General features: G+C 44.5%; 1 protein-coding gene across 1 annotated transcript; it reads left to right on the top strand.

Annotated features, from left to right (window-relative positions):
* Window positions 1-4,316: 4,316 nt before the first annotated feature.
* On the top strand, window positions 4,317-11,561 carry LOC108157329 (probable sodium/potassium/calcium exchanger CG1090). Its single transcript, XM_017289345.2, has 7 exons — window positions 4,317-4,885; window positions 7,155-7,376; window positions 7,436-7,670; window positions 7,756-8,045; window positions 8,113-9,166; window positions 9,366-9,554; window positions 9,614-11,561. Exons 1-7 carry the CDS (start codon window positions 4,883-4,885, stop codon window positions 9,622-9,624), a joined length of 2,004 nt encoding a protein of 667 aa, XP_017144834.1. The 5' UTR covers window positions 4,317-4,882; the 3' UTR covers window positions 9,625-11,561.
* The last annotated feature ends 394 nt before the right edge of the window (window positions 11,562-11,955 follow it).

Below are 11,955 nucleotides of genomic sequence, written 5' to 3'. Positions count from 1 at the left end.
TTAGGTAACGCATTTTAGTCACCATATTTGTATTTAGTTTATAAACTAATTCGATACTGGACGGCCCATGAAACATGCCACCTAGGGAGTCACTCAGGCATTTCATTCATATCTGCGAGGGGCAGAGGTTGCTTCAGACCTATGAAGGTGTGGCTGGTTACGGTTGATGTCGGCATATTTTACAAGACTGCAGGGGGTTAGGTTGATTATTAATGAAACGTTAGAAGATATGATCAATACGATTATGAACTATCGACGGGCACTTGAATAATCTGTGTAATCGTAGAATCTGCCGTTGACTGCCGAAGACTGGGCTATTTATTATTTAAATGTAAGGAGAACATTAAAGACTTGTTTTTATAGAAGGCTTTAAGTTGATGTTTCGAAAAATGTCATCCTGGTATGGTTTGGATAAGCTTCGGATATGTGTATTTATATTTTCGTTAGATTCTTTATGCCTGTTCTGACATTTAGAGACAACTCATTCAGTATATTTCATACATAATTGGATGACCCGGCAACCATTTAAAGCAATATCGTGACTTCAGGAACCGTTTAAATGGTCCGGTGGTGTCCCAATTTCCGGTAGTTGCAGTTTTCATTATACGAAACACATAAAAACTGAGTCATATTTGAATTTGAGCCTATGACAATAACGACAATCTTTGTCCACGGCACATATCAGCACTTTCGAATGAGCGGAATATTTAATATTTGGCTCTAACTTAAATTCGAGACGAAGACACAAAGCGGATGCAAGTGCTCGTAGTACCTTTTGCGTTATCTGTGAGTGTCAATTACGAACCAACGGAACGAACTCCGTTCCAATTGTCGTTGTTGATCGTTCCTCTTGTTATGCCATCGCTACATGCTCATACGCACATTTTCGTTATCTTGTTGGATTCGTTCGTCTGTTCTTTCTGGCAAACTGGTGGTCTCCAAATCCAATACAGCGAATGTGGAAATTCAATTTTTGCTCTGCTCAAACCACCTTTAACGCACATTGACATTTGCTCAGAAATATTATGACCATCTTGTAAAAAAAAGCGCAATAAGGCAACATCGCGCTTACATCAAACTAGAAACCAGCCAAAAGAAAATTATCCCTTTCAACCATTAACCATCAACGGCTTACTGATTACTTGGAGAGTAGTGTAGGCTCAAGCCATGGATATGCCGGACAATTCGAGTAGAAGTATGCGGCTGTCCTCCATGCCAGCTATGGGGTGCAATGCCCTGGATGCCAGCATTACGATGGAGTCTCTGGGCATGCATGCCCACATCCCCAAAATAACACAAAAGGGAATATATTATAAGATAATTACCCATATCCGAAGAACTTGTAAGGCTAAGTACCCCCTCTCAAAAAGGGCTTCTTAATATAATAAAATTGTGTATAATGTTTTAATGCCACTGAGATCTACTTCAAGAAAAGTTAAAGTTAAAAAATAAATCTCCTTAAATCCCTGTCAACGAAACAAAAGACATACAAATCTGTATGTTAGTTAAAATATTTATATACAAATATCAGATCCAGAGATATATATATATAGAAAGATATAGATGTTCTACTCCCAGTGGCTTGCAGAAATATACCAACAATTTTCTAGCTATTACTTTGATGTGTGGGCGTTTGTTCTACGGCGTGCTTTAGCAATTCTAATTTTACTTTACGTAAAATTTAAAATGTTCATGTTTCTCTCCTCGGCTCTTTAATGGCGGTGGAAGTGGCATAATTTCGCCTGCAATTTTCAGTTTTTTAAAATACCATATTTTTGCGTAAGCCTAAGCAATTTTGTATTAAATACAAAAAGTATGATGAGTAGACAAATTTGCTTTTATAATGAATTTTTTCCCGTTTTTTTGTTTATTTTGGAACATTATTTGTTATTGCAGTCAAAGTTTTTATGTAGAAACAAAAAGGAATATCGTCGATGACATTTAATAAATGAAAATCAATAGGGGAAATCGAACATGAAATAATACAACTTAAGTATTAAATAAGTACAATTTGATTTCGAGTTATACATATATGTATGCAAATCTACTGATAAAGAAATTCGATAGCATGGATGCTCTGTAATTGAAATGTTGGTGTCAGCGATCGTGTTTGTATGTGTCCTTATCACTTATTGAAGGCAGATCGCAGTAAAACAGCCAAAAAATATAATCCACAACCAAATGGGAATCAGCTTCTCTTGAAATGTTTATTGCGTTCAATCGAATGTATTTGAGTAATTAATTAGCATGATTAGCATAGCAATAATAATAAAGCAATAGCAATAATATGCCTATAATAATAATATTCTCGTATCTTCAAAATAGTGTATGCCGCAGATACCAAATTTGGTTTGTCTTGCTCTTATAGTCTCTGAAAGCTAGGAATCTAACAATACAGACAGACAGCCAGACTGACAGTCAGACATGGCTATATTAGAGTTGTGGGGAAAGTGGATGTGTGTTACTCCCAGAAGGAAGCGTTTCCGATCCAATAAAGACTATATATTCTTGATCAGCATCAATTGCTGAATTGGTAAAGCCATCTGCATCCAGACTCCCGTGAGTTCACACTGAATCAAGTTTGTTTCAAAATTTCACCACGCCCCCTTCCGCCCCCAAAGAACGAAAATCTGTGGCATGTACAACGCAGAGTCTTACATAATGACCATATGTAGCAGATTGCCGAACCTGTAACTTTTAAAATAAATATGGAATTTAATTATTATTTTTTATTTGTATTGAAATAATGAAAAGTATGCGTTTTTTCTCATTTTTATTAAAAAAAAAACGAAATAACGTGTTTATTTTTTCAATAAAAATTGGAAAATATAAGTTTTTTTTTTTTAGTTGGCGTAAAATACTTCCTTACCATTGATTTATTTGGGTAAAATTTGCATTCATAACTCTTTGCGGTCCCTGGATTATAGTATAGCCCATGGCATATTTGATGATTAGCTTTTGTAAGAAAGAAAAACTGTATGCTAGTGGCATTATTTATTTCCCGATTACACGGTTTCCCGGAATCTTTTCTCTAATTTTCAACGTTAGCTGTGGGTGACCATTTATGTACAATGTACATATATTGCATTCATTTATTTATTGTGTGATTTAAAGTTCTTTCAAGTTAACGAAAGCCGTGGACCTGTTCACACAAAGAGTACCTTCCGTAAGCCATTCACCCGCATCCCACATTCTCATATCTTAATCGCTCATCCCATATCGTATGATACAACTTTAGCTCCCGTGATTGGCTTTAATTTACAATCGCCTTAACGACTCCGACGTCTCCTTAACGTTTGACAGCTAACAAAACCTTAATAGTGGATAGCGAACAAAGCAGCTCTAAGCTGCTCATTGCCCACCATCCAATCCCTGAAATTCGTGAATCAAAGTCATATTTCTGCGTAACTTCTGTCAACGTCAACTCAAAGGAGCAGCCGCTCCGTTTCCCGGGAACTACTGCGCCCAGTTACTCGAGAGCCGAGTTTCGCAGACTGAATGTCTGCCCGACCCCGCCATGCCATGAGGCTTGTGATGTACCGACTAATAATTGAGCCATTTAACCTGTTACAATTGAATTTCGGAGAGCCGTCATATTTCTTGGTCCTGCCGGACCGATTCTAGTCTCGAGTTTCGAGAGCGCTCCCATTATTAATTAGCAGAATTGTCTATTTGTGAGGTGTCAACAGGTAAATCCGTCATTGTGATTGCGATGCCGATTTTTACAAGTGACGAGCGAGAGCGAGAGTATCCTCGCCGAGCTGTCTTTGTTTTTGCAAGAGGCCGACGGGGCAAGAGCTGGCGGCTAGATCAGAGGGTGCGGCATGTAGCCATGTCACGTTGCACATCAGAAAGAGCCCGATCATCGGCATCGTCTGGGCTCTGGGCTCAATGTAAAGGATAATGTGGCAAAATCCAGACAATTGATGTCCTCTGCGGCACTTCAAATGGAAGATCGTTTGTTTGCTGTTTGCTATTTGCTATTGACCAGGCCAATGCACTTGACGCTTGTGGCTAGGGGAGGGCGCATATAAATAATAATCAAACAAATACCCATAAATGCGATGCCGGGCCATTGTTCGCCTGTAATGCAATTTTTCAACAGTTCCAAACCTCGAAGTTGGACACGGACTGTTCGGGCCAGACCTTTCGTTCAAATTCCAGCTTTGGCCGTAACGTAAAGCTCCCATAGATGGCGCGCTGAGGGAGACAGTGTCAGAAAGTTGGCAACTCTGACATTTCCTGCCGACGCGCTCGGCCGTGGTGGGTTTCTGTCACCCCACCCTGCCCCTGAGGCGAAGTTGTGCGGCAGACTTGACGACGCGCCACAGTGCGCATTGAATTTCCAAAACTCGGCGGAGTCGGTTGGCGCTAAAACGCGAATAAGTGCACATCGCTCGCAAACAAAGCTCGCGCCTGGTCTCGGTCCCGTTCTCGTGTCGAGCCACACACACACATACACCGTCACAGCCACAGTCACACACACACACACAACAGAAACAGAAACACCAACACACCACAGAAGTGGTCCCGTTCTCCCCCTCGAAAAGAACACGGAAAACTAAATAATAACGCGTCGGTGGAAAAATGCATTACTAAGCTAACTGCTGGTCGAAAACAGCTGCAGCGAGTGGAGCGGAGTGGAGGGAGTGATTAACGGGATAGTAGCCCTAGCCGAGAACGAAAAGTGAACTGAAAATCGCAGGCCAGGCCACATTTCCTCACATGTTTTCCAATGCAACGGTTTTCTTCTGTATCTGTTTTCCGCAAAAACCCATCTAACGACTGCAACTGACAAAAAGCCTGAGCGAAACACCGAATTTCAAGCCGAGTTTTAGTGAAAAGTTTGGCTCAATCGACAGCCCCAGGCACAATAAGCAAAATGGTAAAAAGTGATTATGAAATGGGCCTGCACGGGGGCGTGAGGTGTGAGCTGTGGGTGTGGGCCTAATCAGCTGAGCCCCTGTTTATCCAACCAAGTTCCGAACCCCATCCCCTTCCCCATCCCCATCCCCATCCTGTTGGCTTTATGCAAATTGCAAGTCAATTGTCTACTTTCCTTTATTTTTGTTCCTCCTCTTGCTTTTCTTTTCTATCCCTTTCATGAGTCCTCCCATTGTCTTTGCACCGCTGAGGAAAACACGAGTGTGTATGATGTAAGCCGAGGCGCCCCAGTCCGACCCAGTCCGCGCCACAAGCCCCGCCGACACTTCCTTCCTCATCTATTTAGTTAGCGCAGCCATTTATTTTTATAAGATGGTCGCTGGGTCGGTTGGCAGCAGCCTCCTTTTACTCTTGCGAGCGTCATTGACGACATCATCGTTGCTTCCCCCACCACCACCTCGACACGACATCAACAGCAACAACTGTAACTAACAGCAAAAGTCAAGCGAAAAGCGCTCCACCTACAGCCCAGCCCCCCACTCAGCCACCTTACCCAACAGCGCGTAAGAGTAAAAGCTTCGTGGAATAGCAGAAGAACAGAAGAGGAGGGGGTCGGTCCATGAATGTGCGAGTAAATCGATATTATGCGGCATGACCGAGTGGCCCACAAGGCAGGCGCCGAGGTGGACGGGGACAACACTCCCCTCTTCGCCCACCATTCATCGTTTGTGTATTTTTGTGGTGAAAAACGCCACTTGCTCTCGCTCTCTCCCTTTCTCTCTCTCTCTCTCTTCTTGTACCCCCTGACATCTGCTGCAAATTTTCGCTGTTATCACACCAGCAGCAACAGCAACAGCAAAATCTGCAACATCAACCAAATTGCCACTAAGAAACAAATTTATTCAAAAACATTTACGAGTATTCTTGCTGCTGCCTGTCTCCGGATCCTGGCAGCACGCGTCGTGATTGAAGGAGTCCCCCGACGACGACGACGACTTGTAGGATATGATGTCATACGATGTCTGTGGACCCACGGGATGCCTTCGAATGTATATAGTGCGAGTACTCTCGTTCCGGCCGAACCGCCTCACTTCTCAGCGCCTCACGGGCCTTGAGTTTACAGCTGCTTGCTGATACATATATTTACTGAGCGCTTATCACTCTGGGATGAGGTGAAACACATCAGTGTGCCCACGGCATTGACGCCTCTAATTACTGCCAGCAAACAAATCGAGGAGGCTCTGGTATATCGCCAATGGTGTATCGTCGAGCGTGTGTGCTCCACTCTGTGAAGACTGCGGAATTCTAGATTTCCTTGAGCCCACAAGAGCAAAGTGTGCCGTATTGAATGTCACCCAACTCCAATGGTCTTAGGCTGCGCATTGGCAAGACAAATGCTAAAATCGCTAGCGCTAACGGATATTCAATTTCAAGTCAGACCTACTGGTCAGCCAATCGGTCATTCGCCATGTCTGAGTACTGTGGTTGCTCTTCTCTTTGGACAGAAGGAAGCACTTTTGCAGGCCAATCTGTCATTTCCCGCTTTTATAGGATAGAGCAGTCTTTAAGGCCATACATATACATATATGACATAGGAATTATCGATCTATCGATCGTTAAAACATTTTCATTAGACAGGCTCTGCAAGGATGGTAAATTTATTGGTATATTTCCGATAAGAGGTATATAAATACAAAATAGAAAAGTTCACTTTCATTGTTGATGTTCTGCAGTACAATTTGCTGATAAATTAATGGAAAGTCTTTGGCTGGTGCTACGTTTTTCTTGTGCCATTCAGTAGTAAGAACATTGCTCTTAACCATGAAAGGAGCCTGTTTTCATCCAGGGTATCACTACACTCGCAGCAAATTGATGTCGTTGTTGTGTTTTTCTCTTTTGCTTGCATTTACATTTGGGATAGACGGCTGCAGTTCAGGGCGGGTATCCAATTTCCAGTGCCAGGCCCCCAGACACAAGCCGGCACAGTACCACAAAGCCAAGCAAAGTCGGTGGCAATAAACCTTATAAGCTTGCCATTTTATCCGAGGCGAGCTGCGAATTGCCCTTTAGGTACACACACTCGTAGACTCGTAGGTCTAAATGAGTAGGTACTTCTGTTTCTATATACTCAGGGCTGACGCCTCTAGGCGCTCCAACGTCGCGTACATAAGCCGCACTTTCCTAGCAGTCGCTAGGGTGGGCCCTGTAGGGTGGGGCCCATTGTCTTTGGCTGAAGGGTTCTAATCCGTAGCCTCCGTTTCCGCACACAGATCGTACGTCGCCGGTCCCGTCGCGCCCGTATGTGGAACATGGGTCTGCTCTTCCTGATCTACTACTGCGTCAGCATCTACTCGGCCAAGGGCGACACCAGGGAGGGATCGGCGCTACCACTGGACGTGGGCAGCCTGGCCGAGGATGAAGGCGATGCCGAAGCTAATGGAGAAGTAACTACCGAGATGAATCCAGAGCTCGAGAGCACCACGCCATTTGATGTGAGTAGGGTCTGATAGGCGTTTCACTGGTTGGCTTCACCCAATTGTTCCCTCCACAGGCCCCGAAAGCCACCGAGGCCACTCACTTGCATGGAGCCGTCCCGACCTGGCGTCCCAGGCGCGACAATTGCACCCCGCCGGCCATCGAGCAGTTTCCTCAGCCACTGATGAACAAGTGGGCGCGCCAGCACGGCGGACTTATCCTGCACATCCTGGTGGCCGTCTACACCTTCTTTGGCCTGGCCATCGTGTGCGACGAGTACTTCGTGGCCAGCCTGGACCGTTTGTGCGAAGGTGAGCCCGGAGACTTGAGGGACTGGACCGGACCGGACCAAAGCTTCCGCTGGGGCGCTCTACTAACTCCAAATATTTATTACAGAGCTAAAGCTTTCTCCGGATGTGGCTGGCGCCACATTCATGGCTGCCGGCAGCTCGGCCCCCGAACTGGCCACCGTGGTCATAGGGGTGTTCTTCGCCAAGGACGACATTGGGATCAGCGGAGTCATCGGCTCGGCGGTGTTCAATATTATGTTCGTGATATCAGTCTGTGCCCTGTGCTCGGGAACCGTTTGCCAGCTGAACTGGTGGCCACTGGTGCGGGACTGCTTCTTCTACTGCGTTTCTATCCTGGTCATGCTGATCATTATCTTTAACGACGTCATCTCTTGTGTAAGTGCGCGGAGAGTGCAGCGAAAGCCACGTAAGACCGCAGACTAATCTTCGACTTTCTCTCCAGTTCGAGTCCGTGGTGATGCTGCTCTGCTATGTGGGATACTGTGTGGCCCTCCACTTCAACACGGAGCTGGAGCGCTGGGCCCTCGGGCTGAACTTGCCGTTTAAGCTGCCCAGCAAGGAGGAGCAGTCGGCCTTGGTGACCTACAAGAATGTTCCCGAGAGCTCCTACACCCAGGGCAGTGCAGGACAGGGACAACAGCAACAGACGAGCATGTCCAAGGAGTCCAGCGATGGCGTGGACGCCACTATCACCCAACCCCAGGGCGAATATCAGAACTACAGCGACACCAATGCCAGCTGGGACCCGAATTCCGCCTGGGGCGAGGAGAACCAACCGAAGCCAGCGGCCGCCAGTGCCAGGCCAAGCCAACCACCGGTCGACGACTGGGGTATGGGGCAGTTCAGTCAAGGCCAGGGACAGGGCCAGGAGAACATGGCTTACAACTCCGATCAGCCCGAGTCTGTTGTGACGGGCGAGGCTGCGGCTGCGTCGGCGTCCGCGGGTGCGGGTGCAGGTGCAAGTGCGGCTAAAGGCCCAGTGGTGGGCGCCCCTGCTCCCACTGGCGTTGACACTGGCTACTACAAGTCGACGGACAAGCAGCGCGAGCCCCGCCCAGATCCCCTAATGCGACCGACGGAGGCCGGTCTTCCAGCGCTGGTTGCCTGGTATGTAGTGTATCCGATACACTTCCTGTGCAAGAAGACGATGCCCGACTGCCGGCAGCAGCAGTTCCGCAACTGGTATCCGTTCACGTTCCTGCTATCGATGGTTTGGATCTCGTTCTACTCGTACTTTATGGTGTGGATGATCACCGTGATCGGGTCCACCCTGGCCATCCCCGACACCGTGATGGGCCTCACCTTCGTGGCTGCTGGCGTTTCTGTGCCGGATGCCCTAAGCTCAATAGCCGTTATCAAAGAGGGCTACGGCGACATGGCCGTGTCGAATGCGATTGGCTCGAATGTCTTTGATATCCTAGTGTGCTTAGGTCTTCCATGGTTCATACAAACGGCCATCATAAAGCCCGGCTCGCACGTGAATGTCATCTCCAAGGGTATGTACTCTCTCCCCCATCTCCCCCTTCCCCGCCCGCCCGTTTGTGTCTCCCCCGCCCGTAGTACTCGTCGTATGCAACATGTGTGTGGTATGCCTGGCATGAGTGTTCTAACAGTTCGCCTAGCTGACGTAGCAGCAGCCCTGGCCGTCACCCGGTCTAATCTTTGAGTGCCCTCTCTTCTCCTCAACCATTCCAGGTCTCGCCTACTCGACGCTCTCGCTCTTCTCTACCGTCGTCTTCCTGATCCTCTCGACGCACCTGAACGGCTGGAAGCTGGACAAGCGCCTGGGTATAATTCTGATGCTCTGGTACCTGTTCTTCATCACGCTGGCGTCGCTCTATGAATTGAATGTCTTTGGCTATATGAACCCACCAGAGTGTCCCAGTGAGTATCCAAATCCATTTCCACAAGACGTTCCCCCTAATTGCCTAATTCCCCTTCAGGCACTTTCTAAGCAACCAAGAGGATACCAACACCAAGTACCATATACTCTTATAGTATAGTGCATAAAGAAGCATACAATACATAGTACATAGCACACACCCATGCATTTGCATATTCATATTCAGAGGAGAGTCGTGCATAGTCGCATCAACAACAAACTGAAGCGCCAGCCACAGCCGCCACAACCGCAGGAGTTCGTCATTGTAAGAGGAACCGACTCGTACATTTAATGTTAATTAGTGGACAAATTGAATACTCAAATCGCGTTTTACATGGATTTTTACATTGCACCAACCGAAGAGAGAAACGATAAACTATAAACCAAAAAGATAAAAAGATAAAAGATGATTATATATATTATATATTTACTAACATATACATATACAATATTTAATGATATTTAGGCAAATAACAAACCATATACATATGTACGAGAGTGCAGCCACAATTAAAGTACACATACCGGATAAATAGCACTGTAGATAGGGAGACAAATGCAATTAAACAAGCAACAGAGGAACAGAGGAATTTGTTGCAAAACGGTTTTAAGGAACAAGTCGAACAGAACAACGCAAACTTCTCACACCACAAATCAAACTAATTATACGATCATTATACAACATATGTACATATATTTATGCATATGTATGCATGTATGTATATCGTATAAGTATGTATCTGCATGTATATACTTTTGTATCGCATCGCTTTGTTAAACAGTTGATCACGCTTAGTTTTAGTTTAGTTTTAGTTTTAGTTTTAGTTTTATAGTTTAGTGTATGTATCTCGTTAAGGATCTCTCCATTGTTATTTCTTGTGCAGTCGATGTACACGAAAACGCCCGTAGAGACTTTTGGCCTCCGGGCTGGTCGATCCAGACCAGGAGCGCATATCCCTGCGCCGCGGAACAAGAGCAACGAATTTTTTTACGTTTTCGGATATTTTATTTTTGGTTCTCATATACAAGATGAATGAAAAAACCAACACCCATGTATGTATGTATATTTTTTATATTTAAATAATACATTTTCAAATAATATAGCCACTTCGATTCCACGAGAATCGTCCTAGGTTTGGCCGAAGACATTTGGGTTTAGATTCCGAAAGAAAGTTCGAATAGCAAAGAACAGAGAAATAAAGAAGCAAGGGCCAAGCGAGAGAAAAGGAACGAAACAAAAAGAAAAGAAAAGAAAAGAAAAGAATACCTTATGGCAATTAATCGCGTCAATTTTCGGATGTAAATAGTATGAGCGGGAGCATAAATAAACTAAAAAGCATTATACAAATCACATATATTCAAGCACGAACAGTGAACGTTTAAAGTCAATTTTTGGTGCAAATTGTTGCGCATAAATCGAAACAATATTTACTAGGAAGTGATAGATCTTCAGAATTTAAAATGACTTTTCGTTTCATTTGATGGTGATGCGGATTCAAGGCATAGCAATTACTTGTTCAATTGATAGATGGAAAATCAAATCAGGCTAATCATTGATTTAACATTTAATTATTTTCCCACTCAAGCAATCCGAGTAAAGTAAAAATCCAAAATGCGGAATCATTCCAGCTTAGGGAATACTGATTACATATATGTACATTATTTTTGGCGCACTTTGGCTTTCCTCCCAGCTGTCCAGATCGAGACCGAGATCCAGATCCAAGATCCAGGCCAAATCCAGCTGCATTTACCACACTTTGCCCAAAGCTGCTTTGCAAAACCAGATGGATCTGACCATGACACAGAATCAGTATCAGAATTAGCTGCAAGCAATGTGTAAGACAAATACGAGGATATACATTAATACTACTACTATATAGCATAAAGAGCAATGCACTGCTATAAGGACGCGCTCAAAAGATACATAGTTACATACCAACACACATTCATACATACATATATGTCTACCTAAACATAAACATAAACATATTTATACATACAATTACAAAATACATAAATACATACATATACAACATATACAAGTAAAGATATAGTTACATACAAAGATACAGATACAGATAAAGGATGTAAATGCTTAGTAGGTATATGAGTATATACAGTATATACATATGATGAAGGAACCGAAATGGAACCCAAGTAACTGAATCCAATGATTTATCGAAGCCGAAGCCGAAGCCGAACGCAACTTCCCAGAATCGAATCGACTTATAAGCTAAAGATAGTAGTCTTAATCCAGTAAATGGAACAACTACGATACAACCATAAAACGTACGAACAATCGCCGGCTGAAACTCCCCACAAAGACATACATAAGTGTATGTCGTATAACATATAACTACTATAAACATAGTCACACCTCAAATGCTACTACGGGCATTGCCC

The sequence above is a fragment of the Drosophila miranda genome, chromosome 2 (genome assembly GCF_003369915.1).
Source record: "Drosophila miranda strain MSH22 chromosome 2, D.miranda_PacBio2.1, whole genome shotgun sequence".
Classification (NCBI taxonomy): Eukaryota; Metazoa; Arthropoda; class Insecta; order Diptera; family Drosophilidae; genus Drosophila; species Drosophila miranda.
The sequence above is the reverse complement of the archived record's forward strand: the minus strand, read 5'-3'. Positions and strand labels throughout refer to the sequence as shown.

What these genes read in the sequence shown, in the direction of transcription:
- LOC108157329 (XM_017289345.2), top strand. An exon ending in AGAGCACCACGCCATTTGAT is followed by an intron (nt 7,377 to 7,435) that starts GTGAGTAGGGTC and finishes TTCCCTCCACAG; the next exon opens with GCCCCGAAAGCCACCGAGGC. An exon ending in TTAACGACGTCATCTCTTGT is followed by an intron (nt 8,046 to 8,112) that starts GTAAGTGCGCGG and finishes CTTTCTCTCCAG; the next exon opens with TTCGAGTCCGTGGTGATGCT.